Source organism: Apodemus sylvaticus, chromosome 2 (genome assembly GCF_947179515.1).
Source record: "Apodemus sylvaticus chromosome 2, mApoSyl1.1, whole genome shotgun sequence".
Lineage (NCBI taxonomy): Eukaryota > Metazoa > Chordata > Mammalia > Rodentia > Muridae > Apodemus > Apodemus sylvaticus.
In genome coordinates this window covers 116,568,517-116,596,381 of record NC_067473.1, presented here as the reverse complement: position 1 = coordinate 116,596,381, position 27,865 = coordinate 116,568,517, and the positions used below count along the sequence as shown (strand labels likewise).

The 27,865-nt window shown below is 49.2% G+C and overlaps 1 protein-coding gene across 1 annotated transcript in view; it reads right to left on the bottom strand.

The window, feature by feature from the left end:
- Window positions 1-1,122: 1,122 nt before the first annotated feature.
- The window catches only part of Tgfa (transforming growth factor alpha), an 81,389-nt gene continuing 54,646 nt past the window's right edge, over window positions 1,123-27,865 (bottom strand). The window contains exons 5-8 of the mRNA XM_052172876.1: window positions 13,755-13,875; window positions 6,965-7,114; window positions 5,524-5,633; window positions 1,123-5,057 (exon numbers count right to left, since the gene is read on the bottom strand). Coding sequence (XP_052028836.1) covers window positions 5,050-5,057; window positions 5,524-5,633; window positions 6,965-7,114; window positions 13,755-13,875 — 389 coding nt within the window. The 3' untranslated portion in view covers window positions 1,123-5,049. The remainder of the gene's footprint in view (window positions 5,058-5,523; window positions 5,634-6,964; window positions 7,115-13,754; window positions 13,876-27,865) is intronic.

The following is a 27,865-nucleotide window of genomic DNA, read 5'->3' as shown; positions in this document are numbered from 1 at the left end:
TCTATAAGAGAGCAGATTGAGCAAGCCAGTAAGAAACAATTCTCCATGGCTTCTGCATCAGCTCTTGTTTCCTGACCTGTCTGAGTTCCAGTCCTGACTTCCTTTGGTGATGAACAGCAATGTGGAAGTGTAAGCTCAATAAACCTTTTCCTCCCCAATTTGTTTCTTGTCATGATGTTTGTGCAGGAATATAAACCCTGTCTAAGACACACAGCCATCCACACTGTCTGCCTTCAAATCTCCTGGTTTCTATGAATGCTGTCAGGAAATAAATAACCCAGAGGCATTTCTACACGCCATTCTGTCCCCCAGCAGACCTGTTCCTCTCAGCACAGGATGGAGTGATAGTTTTTCTCCAGGTAGTAGGAAGAACTTCATTTCTTTAGGCAGACAGGCGTCAAGTACAGTTGGGTTTAGGATCCCCACAGAAATCATCCAGAGCTCAAGGAATGGCTTCATGCTTAAGATTGCCTCCAGCGTTTTCAAAAGACCCGAGTTAGGTCCCCAGCCTACGTAAGGCTGCTCTCATGCGCCCTCCCCCAGCCTTTGGGCGGGAATTTCAGACCGACATGCTCGCCACTGCTTCCCACCTAGGGTGGAGCTCTAGCCCATTGTTCTTCAAGGACCTGCAGTTTCCTGAGAGGCATTAGCCACCTGCTGAGCAACCGAACCAGTTCTGGAGTTTCCAGCCTTTGGGAAGGACCCCCTCCCCCACCCTTATATTTGGAGACCCCCCCCCCCCATTAAATTTTGAGCCTTGATCAGAAAACTTGTCTTGGTTCCTCATTTCTCTCAAAAGCCCGTTCTATTTTATCCCTAGCTTTCCTTCCAGGTAACCCGTTCGATGTAACTATGGGCAGTTACACTCACAGCCCCTTGTAACACTAGATTCAGGGATCCAATGCCCTCTACTGGCTATTGACAGTAACTGCACTCAGGTGCTCATACCCATACATAGACACACATGATTGATTACACGTAATTAAGAATAAAAATAAATCTGATAAAAAATTGACTCACCCCCCCCACACTTATTCACATTTGCAGAGAAAATTTGTTCCAGCCACATTAAAGAAAAATGTCAGTCTTGATATTTAGGAAAAAAATTCATTCCTTCATCCTTCCAAATAAGGTACAATACAACTGAGTAACAATACACATTCTGAAAAACACAACAGTATCTTATATTCCTCACTACTCTTTAAGTATAATTCAGATATTAAGGAAAAAAGCTTCTAATCACATTAATACATTACAGAAAACCAAAATTAACTTACCACATAAAATAAATTAAAACATTACATATTAACCTTCAGTGCATCATATACAGAAGTCGGAAAGACGAGTTCTAAAAACAGTATCCGGTTCCTTATAATAAACTTATTACACTGTGGAGAGGCGTTGCTTTCCAGTTCTCTCTGTGTACATGTGAGCGTACAACACTGTGTCTTTGAGACAGATCAATGGCTTCAGGGAATACAGCTTACACCAGAACATTACAAAGCAAACACAAGCTAGGTATGGCAGCACACACCTATAACCCAGTAGGCTGAGGCAGGGGAATCATGGGTTCAAGGCTGGCCTGGACTATAGAGTGAAACCCTATGTGAAAGATGTGCTGACTAGTATGGCCTCCCCTTGGCCTTGGGAGAGAGACAAGCTTATTACCCATCATAGGACTGGGGCCTGTAGTCTGTGTCAGAATGTTGCTGGTCCAACCAGTGGCTCACAGGCACCAGGAAACCTGGCCTAGGGACTTGCAGGGAGCAATGCCACCATCTAAGACTCAGGGGCACAGTCACTTCCCTCACCAGTGTGGGTGGGTGTGTACCAACCATGCCTCCTTTCCCCCCCTTTGAGGGGACAAAGAAAAGGGACGTTGGGACTATTGTTCCCACCTTTTTCTGGGGCACATGACAAACTGAATTGTGGTTTGGTTCCGTGTCTGCCCACCTGGAATCTATCTTTCAGACTGAGTCTCCATTGTACTTTTCCACAGAGAAAACGTGTCCCATGGTGTGTTTAAAGTTACAGCTAGAGGTGTGGAGGCCTTTCTAGAATTAATTTTTATTTTAAAGAATTAGATTGTGTGTGTGTGTGTGTGTGTGTGTGTGTGTGTGTGTAAGCATGCCCCTGCGTGTGTGTTGTGTGTATGTAGAAATCAGAAGACATCCTGGGCATGTTGGTTCTCTCCTTCCACCAGATGGGTCCCAGGGGATTGGACTCAGGTTCTCAGGGATTTTGGTAGAAAGTGCCATTACTAACTGAGTTGTCTCAATGTCTCTAGAATTGATTTCAGTTCATTTAATGGGAATGTTCATAGTCCCCGAGTCACTGGATCAGCTGTACTGCCCACTGACCTGCGAGGCTGCCAAAGCGTGCTCCTGATTCAGCACCTGAATATCAAGGGGGGCAGTGTGAACTGACAGCAGGGCGCTGGTACAGCTAACCAGGCCTACTGACAGCAGGGCGCTGGTACAGCTAACCAGGCCTACTGACAGTAGGGCGCTGGTACAGCTAACCAGGCCTACTGACAGCAGGGCGCTGAGACAGCTTACCAGGCCTACTGACAGCAGGGTGCTGGTACAGCTAACCAGGCCTACTGACAGCAGGGTGCTGGGACAGCTAACCAGGCCTACTGACAGCTGGGTGCTGGTACAGCTAACCAGGCCTATCTGTGCTGAGAGATGGCACAGGAAGGAACACAGCATTTGTCTGACTTCCAAAATCAAAGTCACCAAAGAAGCAGGGCTGCCATACGTCAGGGCAGGGACAATGTCTAACCAGACTTGCCTCAACCTAGTCTCAGCTTCTGACTCTACAAAAGGCAGACTGATTGGAGAGCACTTCTGGGAGACATCTGAGCCGGTTGCATCTGACAGGCACTGGGTTGGTACTGGCTGCTGCGACAGGCTGGACCTGAGAACTGGAATGTTCAGACACTAAAGCTGAAGTCCCCCCAAGATCCTCTGCCTTCACCATTGTGCGTTTGTGCTAACTTTTCCCACCTTTGCTGAGTCTTGGATGGTAACATCTTCAGGATGGGTGAAGAAGTTCCCGTTGATATTTTGATATCAGTTCAAACTCTTTAAGTCAGACATCCAGGAGCCTCCAACAGACCAGAAAAGACCTGTCATTGGAAGCTAACAGTGTGGAACTAAATTAAAACAAGCCCTGCACCTTCGTTTGTGTTGGTTCCATGAGTCAGGACTTCAGGTTGTTCTACTGAGAGCGCTGGGGCCAATAGAGGGCTAAAGTCCAGTGAGGTTGATTGGTGTCTGAGCAGCAGGCTACCCCTTGGCTTTGACCCACTTGTATGACCCAAGGAAAGAAAGCTTAACCTATTTTCTTTAATAATCAAAAAGGCTCTGCTGGGTGTGGTGGTGCATGCCTATAAGCCCAGGTCTCAGGATGCTGAGGCAGAAGGATCTTAACTTAAAGGCTAGTCTGGGCTACACAGCAACACCTTGTCACACAAAACAAGATAAAACATCACACCAAAATAATAATAATAATAACAACAAAAATGACGATTTCTGCCTGGAGCTGTGTCAGCTAAGTCATTAGCGGGCAGCATTGACCAGACCCAGTTTCTTCTTCAGGGTCTTCAGGCATTGTGAACAAAGGGTGCCTGGGTTAAGATGCCTAGATCATATGAGAAGAGAAAAACACAGAGAGAAGGGTGGACTGGAGGAGTCTTGGAGAAGTTTTATCAGAATTTTCTGATAGAAGCTTCAGGCCAACTTGATATGCCAAATACCCCTTTCCTGATGTGTTATGTTAGAGGGTCTGGGGGGCGAAGGGTGCAGAGTCTTCACTTCCAAGGTGGAGAAGGGTCTCAACAAGCAGCTGAACGTATTTACTGTCACTCTGTCTCCTGACAGTCCTGAGCAGCCCAGGGACGAGGGTGGGCTCAATGGGTCAGAGCACCCTCAGGTGCTTGGGGAACAGGCCCTTGCCCAGAGGGGCTTGGAAAGGCTTGGTAGTGATTTTGTTAATAATGCCAACATTCTGAAAGGGAACCAAACCAAACCAAACTAGTGAGCTATTTCTCTTAATGCTTGAAAATAAATAGGAAAGGTAAATTTCTCTTTCTAAAACTAAGCGAAAACTGATAAAGGGCTGGTCCCCTTCGTGGATTTGCCTCACAGTGCACTGCGAATGCTGGAGCTGGGCTCATGAGGACAGGACGCTAATCCACTTAATCAGGTGTTGGAATGTGCATCCTCCCTAGGTGCCCTCACAGGCTCTCTTGTCCTCTTGTCCCCACAAGGGGGACTCTCTGCCACTGGCCTTGCTAACTTTGCGACAGCATGTGTCCAGGGTCTTTCCCGTCCCAGTGGGATCAACCTCCGGATAGCAGTTTGGTTCCCAGCAGAATGCACATTTGAATTCTGTCTCTACAGCCCATGGAAGCCCCCCTCCCAGCAGCCTTACTTTATCCAAGTGGCTGGACATTTCTATTTGGTGTAATGTCACGGCCAGCCACTCATGTATCACCTGCACGGATGCCTGACATTGACTTAAAGAGATCACAAATAAAATCGTGTTATCCGCCTAATAAATAAGACACACATCCTGACGACAGCTTGAGTTGTCGGGGCTCGTGGGAGGCCATAGTGTCTTCAAAGAATAATAGATATTTCCCCTTGTCCATTTTGTACGCCAGCCATGGAGTCTCTGTGGGGGCTAGATGGCCCATGGAGAAGAAACAGTCTGGAATCCACGGCTGGCGGCAGACACCAACCCAAGCTCATTCTTGGTGTTGTTGGCAAGAAGGACAGCCCTTTGAGGTTCTCGTTCAGTTTGTCGTTAAGGTGTGGACTACTGGCCTCTTCTCTGGGTGCACTGAGGAGCCCAGCAGGAAGCTTCATCTCACAGTTTGAAGACTCTCAAAGGACAGAAGGCTTCCCAGGCGGTTGTGCACGGAGGGGAAAGGTCTCCTAGCATGTCCCAGGTGCCTGAGCACTGCCGGTGGTGTTGTCCCAAGACGCCTTTCCTTGGTTGGACTGTCATAGGACGCTTGGCCGAATTCCTCCTCTGGGATCTTCAGACCACTGGCAGACAAGAAAAAAACAGGTTAAGTCATGTGGGCCTGAGCCATGCTGGGAGACGAGCTTGGGAGAGATTTGAGGCAAGATCATTGACTGTCACTGGCTTCTCTGAACATCCAGGCCCAGCGGCAGGGCAGCTTCAGGGACACCAGCTCCTGAAACTTTGCTTTCAGTGATTGAATATGAGATACATAGTATGTGCATGTGTGTGTGTGTGGGGGGGATGTCAGTGTTAGAGAAATATGAGCTATAGTAGAGGGGAGGTTGGGGAGATATTTCTGTTAGGAGGGCTGCAGTCCAACCAGACTGGTGGCCAGTTGTCATGTAAGGAGTGGCAGGGAAAATAGTCCCTCACCCGACCCCACCGCTGCTTTGTCTCAGTACCTCCATGCCAACTTGGAAAATGGTGGCTATTCCCTCCAGTCAGTAGTCCTTCCCCAGAAAGAAAAGGGTGGAAGCTACCCTGTACCTGTCTCAGAGTGGCAGCAAGCAGTCCTTCCCTTCAGGAGGGCACTGGGCTTCTCGTGTCTGCAAACGAGGGCGCGGCACCATTCACAGTGTTTGCGGAGCTGACAACAGCTGGTGACAGAAGGAACAGGCTAATATGTACCTGCCTGGCAGGAGAGCCCAGCTGGCAGCCCTGGGTACCCACTCAGGCTTGCAGAGCATCAGCCACCTCAGGACACTGAGGAACCGGACAGATCTTAGCCACCAAGCAGCTGTTGGCTGCCGTGAAGCATCAGCACGATTGCTATAGCTCTCTCCAGACTCCCCAGGTCACCTGGCTCCAGATTTCCCTGGCTAGTTGAGAGGACAAGTCAGTCACAGAGCTGCTTGCTGTCTCTCTAAAGGGCCAGCTGGGAAGTTCTGCCAGTGTAGCAATGGCCTTACAACAGACACGAGACTAGGACAGCAGACCCTGGGGCTGGAGGCCATGATGCTTGCTACAGGAGGTGGCCCTTCTTTCAGGAATTGTCACTGGGCTTGTATCTCAGATATCCCAACAGAAGCAACTCACCAGAAAAGGGCCTCTTATTGCTCTGTGTGCAATCTGTTCAGCCTTGAAGGACAAAACCTTGGTGTTGCCTTTACACCTGGCCTCACTGAAACAGCCTTTGTGCGTTGTGCAGTCCCCGCCTGGAGTGAACTGCGCTCATAGGCTGCCTTCAACCCACTGAGTGTGCCCTGTGCCGATTCAAACTGGGGAAAAATCCTCTGAGCCCTTTGACTTAGATTTAACCATTCCAAGGAATAAATCTGACTTTGTGTCTGCTGCTGGGAATACAGCATTGTATGTCTAGGGGCTCTGGCTGTACTGTCCAGGCCAGTGAGCAGCTATGGGCAAGCTACTAGAATAAGACACTCTGTAGTCCTCCTTGACCTGAGGCTCAGCTCAGCTTCCCAGAGGATACGATCTGGAGGATGAGAGGGTGGTGGAGGGGAGAGAGGGAGGGCAGTGTAGGGGGTGGTGATAGCATCAGAGACACTGGTGTAACTTCAGAACTTGTCAAGTGCTTTCTGCAAGGCAGACAAGGAGGAAGCACTTTGCTGTGGTCAGGGGTAGGGGTGGGGGTGGAGGGTTGGGTGGCAGCCATTTCTAGCTCTCTTTGGAGCACCTGCCCAGATTATATGTATTCAGAAGATTCTGGGTTCGAGGGCAGAGGTGGGGCATGCCTTCGATTTGACAGGACTTCTAGAAGAGCTCAGAACCACTAGCAACTACCCCATGCTCCAGCATTCCCACGGCTTGCCTGACACTATGTGAAGACACAGTAACTGTCCTCGCAGCTTAGCTGACACCACTCTCCTGTCACAACGGCAAGCTGATGGCTTTTTGGTGCGGCCATACCTCAGATGCTGGCAGAGAGGGTAGGTGGAGGACATGAACTCAGGGGATGACAGATACTCACTGGATCAGCACACAGGTGATAATGAGGACAGCCAAGGCCACAATGGAGACCACCACCAGGGCAGTGATGGCCTGCTTCTTCTGGCTGGCAGCCACCACTGCCAGGAGGTCTGCATGCTCACAGCGAACACCCACGTACCCAGAGTGGCAGCTGTGGGAGAGAGGAAGGTTAGCCTGATCTTGACTGAGGGGCTCCTTACCCAGGCTAAGTTAATAGGATCTGGAGCATTGGACAAGCCCCAAAGGGCCCAGGCATCCTTTGTGATTGGAGACACAGGTGTGGGGCACTTTCTTGCCAAGGTGCTGCTTGCTGAGGGGAGAGGGAACTGATCCCCTGCTTTACCAAGGGTGCACTTGTGATCGACGTCCTTATGCTAACCCTGGAGTGCTAATGGCAGCATTGGTGACAAGAACTCCATTTTGACAGGTGATAAAATGCCTGGCTATCATTACTTTGTGTGTGCTATGTTTGTGTGTGTGTATGTGTGCTGGTACAGGTGCATGGGTGTGTGTGCATCTGTGAAGGCTCGAGTCAATGTTGAGTATTTTTCTGTATCACCCTCTGCCTTAGTTTGGAGACAATGCTGTATCTGGAGTTTACCTAAATGGTGAGGCTGGCCGGCCACCAAGCCCCTTCAGCCTCCTCAGTTATGGGGTCATACAGATTGCTACCCAGGGGGTTTCTCCTCTCTCAGAGGAGAAGGGGGAGGGGTGGTAGGGGAGGGACTGGGTGAAGGGAGGACCAGGAAGGGGGGGCAGTAATTGGATGTAAAGTGAATAAATAAATTAATGGAAGGAAAAAAGGGGGCACTAAAGAACAAAGAACACAGAAAAGATGTTGGGTAAAGGCCCCACTGGGCACCTGCCACTGTGCCAGGCTGGCTCCACAGCCATTCTAGGTGGGATCCCCAAGTCCTCTCAGCTTCCAGAGAGGCCCATAGAGCTACAGGATAAGCAGGGAATGCTCCCTCAGATCTTGGCATTTGTCCAGGGCTCAGCATCAGCATTTGGACGGTGAAGGGTCAGGTGGTACAGGCTTCAAGGTTAATGGCAACCAGAAGACGCCGGGCATTTCTACAGAAGCTACAGATGCGAGGGCACGCAGCCTCCGGACTCGTGCAGCCTCCTGGACTCATCCAAAGGTGGATTTTAGTTGAGCCCCAGGTATTTGAGTTAGTTTTATCATTGTTTTGTTTTTGAGACAGGGTCTGGCTAGGTAGCCTTGGCTAGCTCACACTCATGATCCTCCTGCCTCAGCTTCCGAATGTCTGGATGACAGCTGCGTACCCCCGAGCTTGGCTGCTTGTTCTTTGGTTGGGGTTCTCTGATGCTTGGTGTGTTCTCTCATTTAATCTTGTCATGAAAAAGTCAGGTTTCCTGCTGTCCCTACCCCCACTCCCCTTGGGACTTGAAGGACATTTGTACGGAGTCCACAGCTGGGATCGGCTCCCTCTCCTTTGCCAGGATTATTATGGTTTAGCCTCTTATCCTGAGAGACTGGAAAAGATGAGAGTAAAAATTGAGCCTGGTGTAAAGGGCTGGTGTCCGTGGGAAATAAGAAAGTCAGGCCGGGACAATGGGGAAATAAAAGAAGGTCTGACGGTAGGCCGTCTACACTGACTCTCCTAGCTCAGTGCAGTGGGGTGCAGACAGGCTCTGTCTAACTAAACAAATAAACCCGAGGGAGGCAGAGGGGAGACCCAACTCACTAGGCACACGGGGCCCTTTCCCCAGAGGGCAGATGGGGAATGGCAAAAGTGGGAAGACAGAACCCAGAGCGGATTGGGGATCAGCTGTTGGCACGGGTCACACAGGATCTGAGTTGTTCATGTCTAGACAACTGAGACGGGTTCTCTTAGCCCATCATGCTCTGACTCTGGACTCAGATGTCCCTACCTTCCAGATGGCACCTGAATTATGGGTGCCCTTTCTGTGATGTTTGACATCTCCTCGATGCAGGGTCTTAATCTACTCCCCTAACATCGAGTGGTCACAGGGTCCCTACTGGCCCCAGGGTAGATGTGTGCATGGGTGGCCACACATGGGTGCTTGGACATCTCAAGTCCGGCATCTCTCGCCTGGAACACAGTTCCTCACTCTCCCAACGCTGGGCCCACAGACCACACTCTCCACAACTACATGCTTTCTACAGTCCCCCCACACCACCCTGTCCGCTGTCCCACGGCTTGCTCACAGTGCCTCCCGACCCCGTCCATCACTGAACACCCACAGCTGCACCAGTGCCCACTCTTTCTCCTCAGCCTCCCTGCTCCTGGGGGGCTGGCCTTGACCTACAAAATGCCCTGCTTCTCAGCAGTTCCTCACGAGTGGGATGAAGACAAGAAGAGACATCTTGTCTTCTCTTTAATTCCCAATCTTCTATTATTAGACTTAATTATGCTGATTATTTTAAGCACAAGTCACACAGGGGGGAGGAGTGTCACCTCACCTGGCCACAGATGAGTCACACCCTCACTCTGATACGGCTTCTATCTCTGGCAGGCAGATAAATGGGAAATGCACGTGTACATGAAGGCATGTGCGTGTGCATGGATAAATGACTAAAATTCATTACATAAATGTAAGAAATTGTAAAGCAGCTTAAAAAAAGAAACAAACAATAGAATAACTGAATAAAAAAAGAAGCCCCAAACCAACAGTCTCAGGTTTGTTGGACCGAGGACATAGCTCAGAGCAAGAGTGCTTGCCTAGGGTGCATGAAGCCCCAGGCTTGAGTCCCAGCAACACACCCAAGGAAAGCAGAAAGCAAAACCCCTCTGCCGATCCACTTTCAATGGAGCACATTGATTTCTGCCTCTTAGTGTCACCAGACTCCTTCCATCCAGATGGTGCCCGGTGCGCTATGCTAACCAAGGCTGGACATTATCTCTGTACTCAACGACACTGTGCTTGTGTTTCAGATTATATTCTCAGGAAAGGAGCTCAAAGGTATACAACACAACACGGCACAGGCTCTGTAGCCAAACTGGCCTGTGTTCAAAGCCCTTTCTTCACTTCCTCTCTATGTAACTTTGAGCCAGTAACTGCTCTTTACCACATACTCTGCATCTTGAAAACGCAGTGGAAGTAAGAGCCACCTCCCAGTCAAGGTCACTAAAGGAGCCTTGTGCAGACTAGTAGGCAACGCTCAACACAAAGGCAGACTACGTCTCTGCTAGACATGAAATCAGACAGCAGGGGATGGGTTGGGGAGACGGCTCAGTTGTTAGGGGCTTGCCTTGCAGTACTGGGACCTGAGGTGGAGGACCAGAGCGAAACTGTCTCTGATCACATTTTGTGTCAGTTTGTGCTTGATTCGCGTCATCCCACGGGGCTGGGCTGGGAGCCGACTCCCTGGACCGGTGGGATGAGAACTGAGCTCACCTGAATCAAGAACTGGATTCAGGGCTAGGCGTGGTTCGGTGGCAGAGAGCACTCGGTTAGCCCTGGGTTCCAGTCCCAGCTCTGAAATAACAAAAAGAACCGGATCCACCCCATTCTGCTATCTTTCCCATGGGGCTGGGAGGCCAGCGCTTCCTCTTTAGCTCAGAGAGAAAGGGCCTCTTGGGACATCTCCTAGAGTTTTTCAGTGATGATGACAGAACTCACCTCCTGCCACCTCCCGGTGTTTAGTTTTCCTCCTGAAAACTAAACCCTACTTAATTAAATCAACGAATGTGGATCATTGTGTGTGTTCAAAGGCACAGCAGCAATCCCTTCAAAGTCCTCACTGGTTCTGGTCCCTTTAGCTGCACACAAGGAAACTGAGGTTGAATGGGGCCAGGTCACATCTATGGGACACTCAGCTGGATTTCAACTCACATCTGTCTGACCCCCAGATCCCAAGAGACCCCCCCCCACTGTCTGCTTTGGGTGGAGGTGGGGCAGACACAAACCAAGGCATAATTCTCTCCAGTCCTGCCATGGGGGTAAGGTCATGCTCCACCCCTGCTGGTATGATGTCATACTGCCTTGCCCCTACTGGTGTTCAGAGGCTGATGGAGATGCCTGTGGGGTTCCTATGCCAGGAACAAATCCCCCACCTGGATCTGGTCTCTGTGGCTGTAGGGCTGCCTGCCTGTGCTGGGTCTGGTCTCTGTGGCTGCAGGGCTGCCTGCCTGTGCTGGAATGTGCTCATGGTCTGCTCTCTAGGTGTCTGTCTGTTCAGACTCGCTGGCATGCACTGTGGCCAGCTCCCTGGCCAGGGCATTGGAGAATGTTTTCTTTGAGTGACAGAGAAGTGTTTCTCTTGGGTAACTGGCAGGGTCTTCAGTCAGTGGGAACATTCAGGACAGGTGGGAAACTTTTAAACAGTCTCCTGTGGTTCCTCACACTGGTCACCTGAGTGGACTCTGCCTCCTTCTGTCAACAGACACACCACCTGCCCATGCCACCTTGGAGCGAGGGTGGTCCCTGACCTTAGATCTCCAGTTTTCTGCATCTTTCTGCCCTGGTGTTGGACTCCAGTGAGATTTCTATGATGTTCAGGTGAACAATCTTGGGCTTGTCTGAAACAAGCACATTTGAGGATAATTTTCGAGATGTCTGACTAGTGGTGTTTTTTTTTATTCCTTAGTTTTAGAGTATGAAATGTTGCTTTAGATTTTCTGGGAACCTAATGGCTTTATTCTTCTTGGAGGTGTACTCAGAAGCAGTGCCCGCCTCTGCACCACATTCTCAGATGGCTGGGGCTTCTTTACGAGTCCCTGACAGATGGGGCCCTACCTCAGGTATGTCAGTTTTATTGACCAGAATGTTGCGTGTGTCAGCTCCTCCAAACTGGCAAGCTCTTAAGAACGGGGACAGAATGTTCTGGCTTCCCCTGCAGAGACTCGGAGTTTCTGGTCTGGTGGGAATTTGGTAGCTAGAACATTCTTCTGGTTACTATAAATATAAAGAAGGTATAAGGTGTGGTCCTGTCTCCCAGAGCTGATGCATCAGAAGGGGCAGAGAAGCAAACCTTACCAGGTCTCCAGGCCAGACAACATGCCTTGTTCAGAGATACTGGCTCTGTGCTTCCAGAGTGCTGTGCAGAGGAGAGGGCCTAGCCCCCACAGCCCCCACAGCCCCCACAGCCTCTGATGCTAAAAGGGCCCTCTGAGGACTAAGGGTCACTCACTCACAACATTCAGGGTCATGTGATGAGAGAGGGAACCAGTCGGTGACTGTAAGCGAGCAGCGATGACCGTGGGTGGTGAACACCAACATTCTGCTTTGGTGTCAGGCTACACTGGGAAAAAGTGGGAGCCGAGAGAGTTGGGGAGGACAGCACTGTCTGGGTAGTGTGTAGGTACACCCTTGGGGGAGGGGGTCAGGTCAACGCTGTGTCTTCTGTTGAGTCAAGAGAAGTTGACCTGCTGGGAAATGTAAAGCCCCAATTCCAAGATGCACACAAGAACTTAGGGTCACCAGAGGAGAACACAGAGTCATCTGTCACACTAACATGGCCACAGGCTAAATACTACCCCTGGGCCTCCAAGATCCAGTAGGGAAACTGAGTGAAGAAGGTGGTTGCTGTTTTCCATGGCTTGGGTTTTCCCAGGTTGGCAGAGTATCCTATTCTTAGCCCTTGGCCCTGAAGAAGGCTTGTGAGGAGTTGGTATGACTGGCCCTGGCCTTCCTCTGGGGGGAGGGCTCACCTGCCAGAGTAAAATGCCCAAACCATCCTTAGAAACAGGAAGCTTGATGACTTGAGGTGAATTTTATGACAGATCTGTTTATATAAGTTCATTTTGTCACAGTCACAATGAACTGCAAACATCTCGTTATGAACTTACTTGCATCCCACTGTCCAGAAGATAAAGGCTGCCTCTCAGTGGACCCTGCTCTCCAGTTGGCATCTTCTGCCTACCCGCTATGGGTTCTGACCTGCAGCAGTGCTTGGCATCTGGGCCTGGACACCTTTCTGCTTGTCCACGGGGTCAGACCCACATCTGCTGGGTGGCTTTCCTCTAAGGCCCTTCTCCCCTAACCCTAGTGACCACGGCAATTACCACTGGATCTTTTTCATTTATGTGTGGATGTGTGTGCATGCAAGTGCGTGTTCATGTGTGCATGAAAGTGTATGTGTGTGTATGTGTTCGCGCACATGCATCCAGACACATGTGTTGGATGTACATGTGGAGGTCATGGGGAGGCCTTGAGTGCTGGTCTTTACCTCTAGCTCATCTGAGACAGGCCTTTCTTGTTGTTGCATACACCAGGCTAGCTGGACACTGAGCTTCAGGTAATTCTTCCTGTCTCTGACCCCATCTCCTGGTGGAGGTGCACTGGGGACTGCAGACATGTGCCCTACTGCGTTGTGGGGTCTAAACTCAGGTCATTGGGCTTGTGTGGCGAGTGCCTTACCCTCTGAATCATCTCTGCAGCCCCTATTGTGTCATGTGCATGGCACTTGGCAGTGCTTTGTGAGGCACCGGGGAGTTGGGAGCCACCACGGTGTGACATGAGCACTGTCCCTTTGTATGTCCCTTCAGCTATTTCACAGGCTGAATAACAAGTCCCAGGCGCATGGAAACTTCATTACAGAGGTTCAAGTACCCAGGGCAATGTTTTCCTCTAGGAGCGCTAAGTAGAAAACTCAACTCTCGTCAGTTTGCTACTAAAAGCGGATCCCAGCTCCAGCGTCCTGGGACTGCTCTTGCACCCTGGACATCTGCTTGGCAGGTCTCATTCTTCAACTTGCTCAGCCCCCTGGCTCTCAGATGGACAGCCAGCCACACAGGAGCAAACACTCTTTTAATTGGGTGCCTGACCACCCCTCCCCTCTCCCAAGACTAGGGGATACTTACACACATGCCGGCTTCTCTTCCTGAACCAAAAACCTGCAGGTTCCGTGGAAGCAGTACTGAGTGTGGGAATCTGGGCACTTGTTGAAGTGAGATACCACTGCAGCCGCCACGGGTGAGTCTGCTGGGGCGACAGAAGAGACATCGTCAGACCCGGCACAGCTCACACCCAGGAGGAACTTCTGCCCTCACCTGATGCCTTCTGCAAAACTCACTTCCTAAAGCCCAGCCAGGGCTCAAAGTCTTCATTAAGCAGTCTGGGTATCTTTCTAAGATAACAAAATAGTTTCTCCAAAGGCTTTGGTATAATTCAAAGATAGCTAGTTAGACTCATTTGCAAAGTGGCACACACCTGAAATCCTAGTACTCAGAAGGTAGAGGCAGAAGAATCAGGAGTTCGAGGCCAACCTAGTCCGTATGTGGAGTTTGAGGTTGCTTGGATCCCATTATTTCCAAACTCAAAAAGAGGATAAGGAATAGCTCAGGGGAGAAAGTGCTTGCTGTGCAAAGATGAGGACCTGAGTTTGGGCTCCAGCACCCATATAAAGAGACATTGCAGACGTAAGGATTGCAACTCCAGCATTGTAGTCCCTGGAGGATCGCTCTACTGCTGAAGCTCTGTGCTTTGTAACAGAGTAAACAAAGATGCTCACCAGATAAACAAACTCGCACACATTCCTGCTTCTGTGTTCAGAGTCTTCGAGGGACTCCTTGTAAGCAACGGCAGATAACCTCCTCAATAACACCCCAAAGATGCCGGCCAGTGTTCCCTCTCCTGTGCCATCACACAGTCTAAAAACTGTGTTTCACACCATGAAGAAACTCCATATGGTTTGTCTCTCTGTCCTCAGAGCACAGGCGAGAATGAGAAGCCTGCTACTTCTGGCTCTCTGGTTTCTGAGCCTCATGTAGTCCAGGTTGGCCTAGAATTCACTGTGTAGCCTAGGCTAGTCTTGAACTCTTGATCCTCCTGCCTCTACCCCCGAAGTGTTGGGGTTGTCCGAGTGCTTCGCCACCCCTGGTTTATTCGGTTCTGGCCTTGAAACCAGGCCAGCACTCTCTGCAACTCAGCCTCGTCCCAGCCTACTTCCAGTCCTTCATACGGCCAACCATCTGCTTGCTACCTACAGGGCATGCTTCCAGTCCTTTCTGATGCCATTCTCCAGGCTAAAGGCCTCAGAAGGGATGACGGAAGAGCAGCAGCAATCCGTGCCACAACAACTAACTGGTAGTTTGTTTTTAAACAAAACCCTTTGCTTTAATTACAGTGATATTTACTTTTGAAACTTTACCAGAAGCTTAACAGATTTCTGAATTGCAAAGTCACATTGAAACTACTGATATGCAATAAAAACCACCTTAGAGAATAAAGCCCATCTTAATCCTCAATGCATCAAGAGTCATAAAAACATGGCACACACTGACATACTTGTGAGCTTACATTCCTGTTCTAAAAATCAAGAGCGAATCACATTGCACCTAGGAAACTGCCCTTGTCTGGGACCCATAAAAGTGTTTGTGGCCACCTAGGGTACCTTGGGGCACACTCAGATCCACATACAAGCTCATTCCCACTGGTGTTTAAGGCTGGAAGGCTGGAGAGGGCTCTGCTGTGTGTCAGGTACTTTCCTTAACTGAATCAAGGCAGGGTAGGCAACTGACCAAAGATGGGCTTTGCCTGGGTACCGGCTCCTCACTGAGTAGGGGGAACACTGCTTCCACTTTGTCTACGTAAGGTTATGAGGAGACTCCAAGTTCCTGATATCTTCCCCAGAGATTGAGCCTCTCAACTTATTTTTCTCTTTTTATTCTTTTAAACTAAAAGGTACGTGTGTGTGTGTGTGTGTGTGTGTGTGTGTGTGTGTGTGTGTATGTGCTCATGTGCATGTGACTGCAAATGCTGGCAACTGAACTTGAGTCTTCTGGAAAAGTATTACTGGATCTAAACGACTGAGTTCTATCTCCAATTCTTCCTCCTTGCTTAAAGGTGTCATGTAGCCCAGGCTGGCCCCAAATTCGTATCAATGATCCTACTTTAGTTGAGGGCTAGAATTATAGGTGTGTACATCACGCTTATCCCCTCTTTTCCTTGCCCCCTCCCTTCTCTTTCTAAAAACTCAATAAAATATCAAGAGACATGAGGAAAGCTTAAAGAAATATAGCCTGGTAGAAAAGGTGGGTGGAGTGTAGGATTCTGGGCAACATCTAAAGAAGGGCTGGCCCTTGGATGCCAGGCCAGACCAGGCCCCTGCCCAGGGCCATCTCGTGTAGGTACCGTGTCTGATTAGCTGTGGGGCTGATAGGAAAAGCAAATGCTCTGGTTAGGAGCAGCCCAGCGCCAGGCACTTGCAAGCAGCTGGAGTTTCAAAACTGCTCAGTTCCTGTTGTGAAGTTGATGAGAGTGCTTCCACCCTGGAGACCATCTTGTGGATATCACTGCGCTCTGGGGAAACTATGAAGGAGAGAACACAGACCCTCTAATAGGGCCCAGAGTCAGATCAGCTCACAGAAAGTGTCTGGAATAGTAATCAGGGGATGAGGAAATCCCTGCTTCAATCCACAGGGGTGAGGGTGTCAGAAGTCTGAGCAGACCATCCGCAGGGGCTCTGGGGGTTGAAGCAGGGGAGCTCCAGGGTTGCAGCAGCCACACCCCTGAGCAGTCTTGAGGAGGAGCCCTAATTGGCCTGGGTGTCTAGCGAGTTGAAGGGGGCCTACGAGACTGCCTCTTTACTCTTCCCCAGATGTCAGTGTTTGCCAGTTGTAAAGCTGACATCATTTATAGCCCTTTTACCACTTCCGCAAGTAGCCCAAACTTTCCAACAATTTCAACATGACGTCTCGCAGGATTTTCCAGCCAAGGGTAACAGTTCAGAGACAACAATGGCAGAGTTGACTACAGCCAGGGAAAAGAAGACATCAGAAGGGCAACCCCTTCAGGGCTAGACAAGTATTTCACTACGAGGCCAAACTAGAGGCCCTATGGTTGAGGGAGGCTGAGTTCAGGGCGGCAGGCTGGCTATAGGGCTGGGATGGGAATCATTTGACGCCACATACATGCTGTGATACCTACATCCTATACACACCCACATAATAGGTAGTAGATAGATGATAGATAGATAGATAGATAGATAGATAGATAGATAGATAGATGAAGTAACCAACCAACCAACCAATCAAACCAATAAATAAGTAAATGTAAAAGGTAAATGTCCTTCCTTTAACAGGATCCCAGAACACGGATGTTCTAGATCTTTTAGCAGTCTTTTCCTGTCCTGGCTGATTTCCACCTTGCCTGGATTTGTCATTTCCCCACTAAACTGACTTTGGGGCACCCACCAGGCCCTATCCTCTCATTTAAGAGAAAGGGTTCTTCATTATTTTGACAAACCTTGCACTACTGTGTAGCCTGTGATTAGTCTTTCAGATCCAGGAACTGGTCATGCAGACAGGACATGACTAGAAGGCGCGAGAGCTAAATGCTGAGCTTGCCAGTCTCTGACTGAGCAGAGGAAGAGCTGTAGGGAGCGAGGGTGCTGCCTAACTCTGAGGTGGCAAAAGGTGGGAGGCACGCGATTGAAATCAACACGCCCTCACCGGGCACCGTAGGAAAGGGAATGCTTAATAGAAGAAGCAGCTCCTAGCAGAGAGGACACCTTTAGGAGGAATGAGAGGAAACCCTGCTCTTTGAAAGAGGAGGAAACTGAGTTTGTCAACTTTTCATTCCCACAGGGGAGCACTGGCCAGAACCGCACATGGATGCGAAGGAGATTTTAGACTCACGAGGAAAGGTCCAGGAATGAGTAGCTGGGCTGGGCTGGGGGCCCATCCATGCCCCGTGACCTGCCTGTCACTATGCCCCTGCGCAGCATGGTGTTCACGCTCAGGAAATGTGGGAGCTTCTGGTTCAGGGCAAGGCTGGGGCGGTGCCTAAATGGTTTCTGCAACTTGAAATAAGCAGCATGGGAGAATGGGGGCCAGTTTGATTTATCTGCTCATTTCTTGCTCCAGACAACAACCAAATTTAAAGATAGGCCTTCTGCCTTCCCACAGAGACACTGGCTACTGGCAGCCCATAGTCAGTGTAAGGAGATCAGATACTCAGGGAGTCCCGCACCATCACTATCGCTGGGAATCCCCTAATGTGTGTCAAAGGCAGAGTCAACATGACTGCAGACATGCCGTGCCAGGGCTACTGCAGCGGAGGGAGCTAAGCGTACAATTTTAATCCAGCTGGATTTTCTGAGGCGGGGCCGTGATGGCGATAGCTAACATTATAACATGAGACATTGATGGATCATCTGACTGCAGGGGTCACACTCAGCATGATGGGAGGACACCGCTACTCTGTCTGCCACATGAAGGGACTTAAGCAGAGGGCGGTGACAATGGTTCAACCCTGCTCACTTAGTAAATGGCAGAGCTGGGAACTGAACTTACAGGTGGCTGTTCTGGCTCTTCCTCTGACACCTGACCACCACTTCTGGGTGTGGTCATGTGAGTAGAGGGGCAGGAAATCTCTAATGGGCACCACCACACCCAGACAGCTCATTTGGAGATAAGTCTGGGCTTACTAAAACATTTTAGGAGCATTTCCAAGATACTCAAGGAGAATGGCTTAAATTGGCAAAGAAAATTTAGGAGCCTAAAATGTTAGTGAGTTAATTTGAAGTTTAGGATGGAACCAGCTTCTCTGACCCACTAGATGTCACAATATGTAGATTTTAGGGGTCGCCTACCTGCTCCAGAGTATTGCTGGAGATCCACTTCTCTTGGAGTAGGGAAGGCCAGCCCCCTTCTAGCCTGCATTCCTCACTGGCATCGGGGAAGGGAATGGACTCCAGGGTTGGAAGAGGGCAGATGGCTCCCTTCCCACAATGGTTACTGCCTCTGAGACCCTGGGCTCAGCCTGCAGGTTGTTCTTTTTGTCTATACCAAAGCCTTGGTAATTTTAAGGGGAAAAAAGCAGGCTATGGTTTTGCTTTGAAGACAGATGCTAAATGTCCCCCACCCCAGCATTTTAATCATTTGATCTTAAACAGAAGGACTGTTGCTTTCATATCTTCAAACCATAAAGCCCTTATTCTAATGTCATGTTCTTGGGTGTCAGTCGGAGTTCTGAAAACGCTTCTCCCCCAGTTTTCATTCATGCAGTCAGTGAGGGAATAACTGAATGGAGCTCTCAGAATCAGAACAGGAGGGGCGCTGGGAGCCGCAGGTGAGCCTGCCAGCTGGGGAATTCTGCCCCAGCTTTGTAGAGGAAGAGTCCCGTTAGAGCCTGGGGCTACCTGCCCTTGCCAGCTCTGTGAGTCTCTATTCTCTTTATAAATAGCAAGACTGTTAAGTAGAGTGGCTGGCAGGAAACCCTTAATCAGCCCTGGGGAAAAAGTCTCCCCTCTGCTAAGTCTTTGAACCCTAATCCCTTCAAACCTTCTGGATCCAGGATTATAAACGCTACAGAGATGGTTGTTTTTCTAGAATATTTTATGTCCTCAGAACTTTTGGGATGGTACGAAAGGCCTTGTACATTTGAAGTAAATGCTCTACCACCGGGTCACATCCTCTATCCTCAGAGCCTCCAACAGACATCTTATTTATGCAATGTCTACACAAAGTCCCCGTGGGTAGATGATGTGCCTAATTATGAATGAGGGAATTGAGGCTCCAAGAGGTGAACTTGAGGCAAACTCAAAAGCCTTAAAAAACACAGGAGTATGGGCTGGGGAGACTGCTCAGCGGTTAAGAGCACTGACTGCTCTTCTGAAGGTCCTGAGTTCAAATCCCAGCAACCACATGGTGGCTCACAACCATCTATAACGAGATCTGTAACAAGATCTGACTCCCTCTTCTGGAGTGTCCTGAAGACAGCTACAGTGTACTTACATATAATAAGTAAATAAATCTTAAACAACAACAACAATGACAACAACAACAACAACACAGGAGTAAGCCATGCAGTGGTGGTGATGCCTTTAATGCCACCAGTTGGGAGGTAGATGCAGACAGATCTCTGAGTTTGAAGTCAGAATGAGTTCCAGGACAGCCAGGGCTACATGAAGAAACCCTGTCTCAGAAGACATCATCATCATCATCATCAACAACAACAACAACAACATCACAGGAGTGGGGGCTGCAGAGATGGCTCAGGGAATAAAGGTACTTGCTACTAAAACTGATCACCAGATGGGAAGAGACAAGATGTCCTCTAATCTAAACACACGTCCCGTGGCACATGTATACACAGACAGAGACACAATATGAATATACTCCTAATAAAGCTATAGGAGGAAAGCCTCACACAGTGATGTAACTGAGCAGTCCACTTGAGAGATGGAGGCAGGATGGAGCAGGAGTTTGAGGCTAGCCAGGGATATGGTGTAAGTCCCCATCTCTGTCTCTACAAAATAACAGTTGTTGCAGGGGGAGAACCTTTGGGCTCAGACACACACGGCCTTTTGTCCCTTTGAGTGTGCCACTGCTCTGGAAGAGTGGCTTTGACAGCCATTTTGTCAAGATCCTGTCCCAAGGGGAGATGTCTCAATGCTGGGAGGGCATTGTGGATAATTAGTTTTTCTTCTGTAGGTTTTTTTGTTTTTTTGTTTTTTTGTTTTTTTTTTATCACAAGATGATTGCTTTAAGAGTTTGAGACAATACTGACGCTTTAAACTCTGAGTGTTTGGGGGTGAAACTCCGAGTGTTTGGGGGGTGCACAGCCTGGCTTTATTTTGCTGTTTTAACCACAAGACTGCCATGTAGACATCCGGATCTGAGTTTGAACAAGCAGAGCCGTGTAACTCCCTCAGCCCTATCAGGAGAAGAGAAAGCTGACAATCGGCGCCGCCCCCTCCGTCAGTCTCAGGAGCCTTGGAAACACTATAACCCACGCAGGGGATCCTTATGAACTCTGCAGCCATCAAATAGAACCTCCAAACATCCTCTGGTATGCTGGAGGGGCTCCCAGACCACTCACAGCACCCAGTTTGGTGGAAATGAAGCACAACAGGACCGTGCTGTACCACACACCAATAGGGAATAATGACAGGGGGACTTAAGGGTTCAGTACCCGTGGAGGCGGGAGCATGTGGCAGTCACCTCAGATCTTGGAGGATCAGGAAGCAGACAGTTCCCCAGAACCATCCAGGAGCTGCGTTGAAGTCTTTTAAGGCTCTCTCTAGCGACCCACTTCCTCCTGCGAGGCACCTCTCAAAGATTCCACAGCCTCCCAAATTACAGCGGCCATCTTGAGAACAAACACTCAAAGCAAGGGCTTGTGAGGGGCCTTTTAGGTTCAAACCATAACAGGCCCCAACTCAGGTGTTAGAAGGAGTTAAGGTGTTAAGGGTGCTAGGCTGATGTCTTCCTTTAACACACATGTGTGTCACCTTTGGGTCCCATGAACCTTCCAAAATGTCTTCCTATCGCCCCACCACTCTCCCTTCTAACATTTTTATTATTATTATTATGATGATGATGATGATGATGATGATGATGATGATGATGATTTTGAGTCAGGGTCTCGCTGTGTAGATCTGGCTGACATGAAACACCTTGTGCAGGCCAGGCAGCCTGGAACTCACAGCGATCTGCCTGCCTTTGCCTTCGCGTGCTGGGATTGAAGGCACACGCCTAGCATTTGCTATACATCTGTTTGTGGGCACTAATTTTCATCCTCCTGGGAGTAGAATGAGTGTGACCAGGGATCCCCCATTCTGAGACATCTGAGATCTTTGGTCAAGCTGCAGCCACTGTAGTTAGTGCCCACCGCAAGGGCTGAAGCTATTTCTTCATCTTTCGGTCAGTGTTACCTGTCACTTTTCAGATCCCTTTTGGCCAATTTCTTAATTAAAAAATTAAATCTTTGTATACGTGGATATCTGTGTGAGTATGTGCACGTGGAGGTCAGAAGGGGATGTCAGGTCCCCGGAGCTGGAGTTATAGGCAGTTGTGTGCTTTCTGATGTGGGTGCTGGGAACTGAGTCCAGACCCTTTGGCAGAGCAATCCGTGCCCATAAACAGTGAGCTGTCTCTCCAGCCCCTTGACTGAGTCTGTATGGGAATCTTTGCAGGGTCTTCTCTATTATTAGGGTTGTAGATTTTTTTTTTCCTCATATGATTCCATTTTTGACTTTAATTAGCCGGCTACATCATTTGTCCATTTTTGTATGGACACACCCTTTCTTGTTTATTTAATAAGTTCTCTTTAAACAGGATAACAATTCTGTATCCTGTTATGTATACTACAAATAATTTGTGGTTCGTGTTTTCATTTTGTTTATGTAGAAGACACCTTGACCTGGTAATTAGAGGTCCTCCCTTCCCTGAGATTATATAAATATTTACCTATGTTTCTACCACTGAGTTGTTTACACAAATGTAAAACATCTGCAATTTATTTTAGTGTTTAAAGTGCGCTTTATTATTTCCTAAGTGATCCTCCAGTTACCCCAACCACTTAGTGACTGGCTCACCGTTTCCTCACTGATTCTAATGGCTACGTCTGTTACCCATCAGGACTCACTTTCTGGTTCTTCTCTGAGTACCACTGAGAGTCTGTCTGCTCAGATTGCAAACTATTTGCTGTATAACTTGGTAATACCATCTGTCATTGACCCCTGACCTCACTCCTTATTTCTAAACACTAAGAATGGTTTTTCCTATTTACTTTCTTCTACATCAACTTCAGGACCCTCCTTGATTTTCACAATTTTTTTTTTAGGTGATCTGGAACAACACATTAGGGACAAAGGGCTTATTTACAACTTGGACTTTTCTCATTAGAGACTCAAAGGGCCTTTCTACTTGGCTCAGTTGTGCGTCCTAGGTGAAGATCCACCGCATGGCTAGAGTTATTACTTCCAGGTCATGACCTTGGTCTTATTAACCATATGGACAGACTCAGCTGATGCCTTCAACAGCCATGACCCCTGCAGCACTGAGCACCAGAAGCTGGCAGGGTGCACCAGGGCTGCTGGGATAACAACTGAAGACCTGGCTTAGTGATGGCTCTGTCACACCCATCCTCCATGATTGTGGCCAAGTCATGGCTTTCCCTGGGTCTGTTTGTATCTTTGTAAGAAATGAGATAGTAGGTTTATACAGAGAAAGGTCTTTGCAGATGAGAGTCTATCAAAAACGAGCTGGTCTGGTGGTGGCTCAGTTGGTGGAGGTCTCCAGTGAAGCCCTGGGTTCCCTCCCCAGTACAGTGTAAACCTGGTGTGGAGATGCATGCCTGTAAGCCCAGCATTTGGGGCATTGAGACAGGGGGATCAGAAGTTTAAAGTCAGCCTCAGCTATGCAGTGACTTTGAGGCTAGCCTGGACTAGAGCTACATGAGACTCTGTTCAAGCTTACTTCTTTGTTGCTGTGATAAACACCATGATCAAAAATGGGAAGGAAAGGGTTTATTTGGCTTATATATCCCAAGTCTATCCACTGAGGGAAGCCAAGGCAGGAGCTAAAGCAGAGACCATGGCGGCATGCTGCTTACTGGCTTGCTTCCTATAGATTGTTCAGCCTGCTTGCTTATACAATCCAGGGGTGCCATCGTCCACAATGCCTTCCCCCATCAACCAATAATCAAGCCACAGGCCAATCTGATGGAGGCACTTCCCTGATGGAAGTTCCCCTTCCCCACATGACTCTAGTTTGTATTAAGTCGGCAAACAACAACTGACTAGCATAAACCCCATCACAAACACAAAGGTGGTGGGCAGAGCAGTTCCCTGTGGTGAAGGCAAGGCCAGTAGGCACGCATGTATCAATGAATGTCCAGGTGGTCGTACAATAGGGGGTGCTTCAGAGACAGATGGGGAATTTCAATGTGGCTCTTGAGGCACAGAAAATGTGGGCTCAGTCTCCCCCTGTAGGACTGCGTAAGGCTAAGAAGTGGGACAGGCGGCTAACAAGAGCTGTTGTGACTGCAGAACACAAACCCCAGATGACTTTTGACCAGAGAATTGCAGTGAGGGAAGGCTGGCTTGGATTAAGTCTTCATAGCTCTCTCCCTTCCTCCCTCCTTTCCTCTCTCCCTCCCTCCTTCCCTTTCTTCTATTCTTTCCTTCTGTTGTTGAGAGAGTGTCTCCTTATGTATCCCAGGCTAGCCTTGAACTCCCTATGTAGTCCCAGGTTGGCCCTGAATTAATTTTGTTTCCCTGGGTGGCCCTGAACTTGTGCAATCCTTTCTGCCGCAGCCCCACAGAGTGTTGGGGTTACAGGTGTCCTACTCTGCATGGCTTCCTAGTCTGTCGCTTTTAGCAACATCTTTGGCTGCACTTCAACCAAAGTGCAGTGAGGGCCTGATAGAGAAAGCCCAGGCCAGTCCTGATGGGTCCTTGGCTCATTAACTCGGGCACTATGGCCTTGATTTCTCTCTCTCTAGGAGCTGAGAGGGCAAGGGAGGCACAGAGTAGGAAGGACTTCCCCATTCCAAGAGGCAGACCAGGCCTGGACCCTCTGGAAGGAGCTGGGTGTGAGGACATAGGTGGTAGCTGCCCCCCTTCCTCTGGGCCCACAGTGGGAGCCTGGATGTGCTGTGCGCAGATCTGTGCCAGGAGGCAGGCATGCCCCGGTGCCTAGCACTGCCTGCCTGACCTCAGGAGATGGGAGCTGGCTTCACAGCCTAGGGCAGAACTGCCCCAGCAGGTGAGTGTCTGCTCCCACCAGCTGCTGAGGAGAGGTGGGCGTTGGAATGCTGCTCCTCGCCATCCTGGCCTCATTCGGCGGGCATTTCACACACCCCTTCCTTAACCTCATTCTCTGTCTGTTTCACTCCTCTTCCCACGCAGTGTTTACTAAAATCCCTCCTCCACCACGGGAAGCACGAGACTTGGGATCCCTGGGCCTCCTGGGAAAGTTCCCACAACCCTGCAGCCGCCAAGCCCAGAACCACTGTGTGGCCGTAAACACTCACTGCCGGTTAGAAGGCCCCAACTTCCACCTTGGAGGGCACAGACCTTGTCAGGGACAAGAGAGCCACCAGGTAAGGTCAGAGGAGAACTGACTCTCCCTCTGAGGTTTACAAACACCTTATAGGAAAAGAAAAGGAAGAAGAGCCCTGTCCCAGTGGCTTTGCTGTTTGCTTATGGCTGAGGAGAGCAGCCAGGGGACAGCAGAGAGCCTGCGAGGCCTCCGATGGTGTCTACAGCCTCCTGTCCAGCTGCATGCGTGCTCTCTTGAACAGTGTGGGTCTTGTAGCTTAGACACCTGTCAGAAATGCAGACTGTCAGGCTGTCCCCCTCAACCCTCAACTACATCCTAAGCACTCTAGAAACAGTGCCACATGTGCCGCAGCCAGGGATGCAACGCCCCCCAGCCCACTGCTTCTCAGCCTCAGCTACAGGCAGGTTGGAGAAATCACCTTGGAAAAGTATGGGGCCTGTGTCCACCCCCTTACGTGGGATAATGACCTAATTGTTCTGAGGTGCAGCCAGAACAATAGCTTGTCCCTTGGGGTGTCTGCTAGGTAGAAAAGTTTGAGAGCCAATGGTTTAGGATACATATAAATAGATTAAAACAAACAAACAAACAACAGCAAGAAAACCATAAAGGAGATGTTCCTTCCCAGACTATAAATGGAAGCACAGAAAGAGGTGTGAACCATTGCAGCAAACCTCACTGGGAACCAACTGAACACATAATGAACAGCCCATCTGACAGAACTTTACCATATGGTGTCAGTAAACTTATGAAGAGAAAATGAAAATCACTGAAATTTGTTCTTCAGTGTAACTCAAAGATAATATCTCCTCCCTCCCCATCATTTCCTTGTGAAGACATTTTGAGAAACAACTTTTTCACACATTCTGGCATTGGTGAACCAGACTGGTTCTATGTGTAAGTTTTCTTAGCTTGACATTATTTTCACACAGTGAATTTTAGTCTGATAACATGCAGCGTGCAAGGGTTCCCTGGGCCGAGGGGTAAGAAGGTCCAGTATTCGCTCTCGGAACACAGACTTTCCTTTGACACAAACCTCCTTTACTGTAGTTGGGCATCAATCTCTCTAGCTTAGAAAGGAGGTTTTATTTCTGTGCCAAGGGACAGAACTTCCAAAAAACACAAATGCCTTTCAGCATCGTGTAGAGTAAATAATCAAGGGTCTGTGAATGAGGCGTCCTCTCTAACTTCAGCTCATCACTGAGCTGTGGAAGGAGGCCCAGGCAGACTGTCAGCCCCGAGCTGGGATTGCTTCCTGGGCCTCAGTTTTGTCTGCTGCTGGGGTTTTCCAACAAAGAGAACAAGTATGCAGATGAATTAGCACTTTGCCTTTGAATTCAAGCCGTTCATGAAGACTGAGAGGTAAAAGTACTCAAGTGGTACTCAAGTTTCAGCGTTCCTTGGTCCACTCTGGAGGCTACTAACTGTAGACTCCCAAATAAAGCCCTAGGACCTTCCGGAGGGGCCCCAGCAAAACCCAGTTAGTTCATGGGAAAGGGGAGGAGGAAAGTAATGAAAACCTGGATATCCAGCCACACTTCCCAGAGTGGCACCACCCTGAAGTCACCAACTGTACAAATGCAAAAGCAGCCACTCTGCTGAAGGCCGCTCTAGCAGTGCCTACCAGGTCCCTTTGTGTTGTTCGTAGTGTGTGAGTGTGAGCATGAGCATGTGTGTGTGTGTGTGTGTATGTGTGTGTTTGTGTGCATGTGTGGAAGGCAAAAGACAACCCCACTGGTGTTCCTTGGGGGGGTCATTCACTTTTCTGAGGGGGTCTGGTACTTTGCAAGTAGGTCAGACTGGCTGTTCAGGGAGCCCTAGAGATCCTCCTGACCTTGTCTTCCTAGCACCTGGGTTACAAGTGTGGGCTGCCATGTCTGAGTTTGGAAACTTAAGTATAAAAAAGTGTTCAGTAGAAGAGAAGGGCAGAAAGATTGTACAGCCTGAAGAACAGGAAGTTTGCTGAGAGATTTTTGGTTCCTAGAAATGTCAGAGAAGCTACATCCATGAGGTCTCACCAATATGTCTTTTTAAACATGAGCTATAGAGGACAAGGCCAACAGACACGCTCACACAGAAGGGGGAATTCTCATGGTACCCTAACCTTAGGCAAAGAACTACAGGCGACTAAAGAATGCTGAGAGTGGGCAGGCCCCCAAATGGGTTATCCAATTCCAAGTGGTCAGTTCTGAAATCATATCCATACAAGTATCATTGTACATACTAACCAGGATGTACTTATACATGGTGTTGAGAAGGAGCACTTAAGACCCAAGGAAGGTGTGTGTGTGTGTGTGTGTGTGTGTGTGTGTTCCCGCCACCAGTTTGGCTCAATGCTGCAAAAGAAAAGTAGATAGAAGCTAGTCTTAGCCTGGGAGAGGTTGGTACCCACACTCCTTTTGATGGAGTTTCAGGGAAGAAAAAAAAACAAAGGGATTGTGAGGGGGAGGGAGTGGAACAAGGCTAGAGACCCAACCTGAGGCCCCAACCCAGGGATTTGGGAAAGAGGCAAAGAGTGTGAGCTGGTAGCACGTTGATCCCAGCCGCTGGGCCATTCCACGAGACACCTTAACAGGGACTTGAACACGACATTTCCTTCTGCACACCTGGCCCAGGTGGGGCCAAGGGGAGAGGATGGATGGAATGAATGGGCTCTGTGTTGGAGTATGGTCAGTTAAGGATGGCCCTGGCATCTTTGCAGCTGGACAGCATGTCCTCTGAGGTCAGGCGTGGATGAGATGAAGCGTCTGGCTGCCTGCGTCACGCTGCCCTACTTCTTCCCATCACCAGACAAGCAGGTATTATCTTCCCATTTCACAGACCAGGAAATGGAGAGGTAGGGCAACTTGTCTAAGGTTACTTCGCTGGTTGGCATGGGAGCTGGTCAGAGCCCAGAGTCCTGTGTACTCAAGGCCTGGCTTCCCCCACCTCTTTTTGAGGCTGCTGCCAGGTTTCAGTTCTCTTGCTGTTTCTTTAGATTATGAACCACACTCACAGAGAGTTGGAGGGTTTTCACATCCCTAGCTAATTTCACACCCTTTCCGCACGCTGGGCTAACAAGCTATCTGTGCGCCCCCCTCACTTGCTTCTCAATCACCGTTTGTGCTACGAGTGTGCTCAAAAGACAAAGGTGTCTTTCACGTTATTCCCTCATTAAAACACTTGGCTTTTGTGTGAATGCT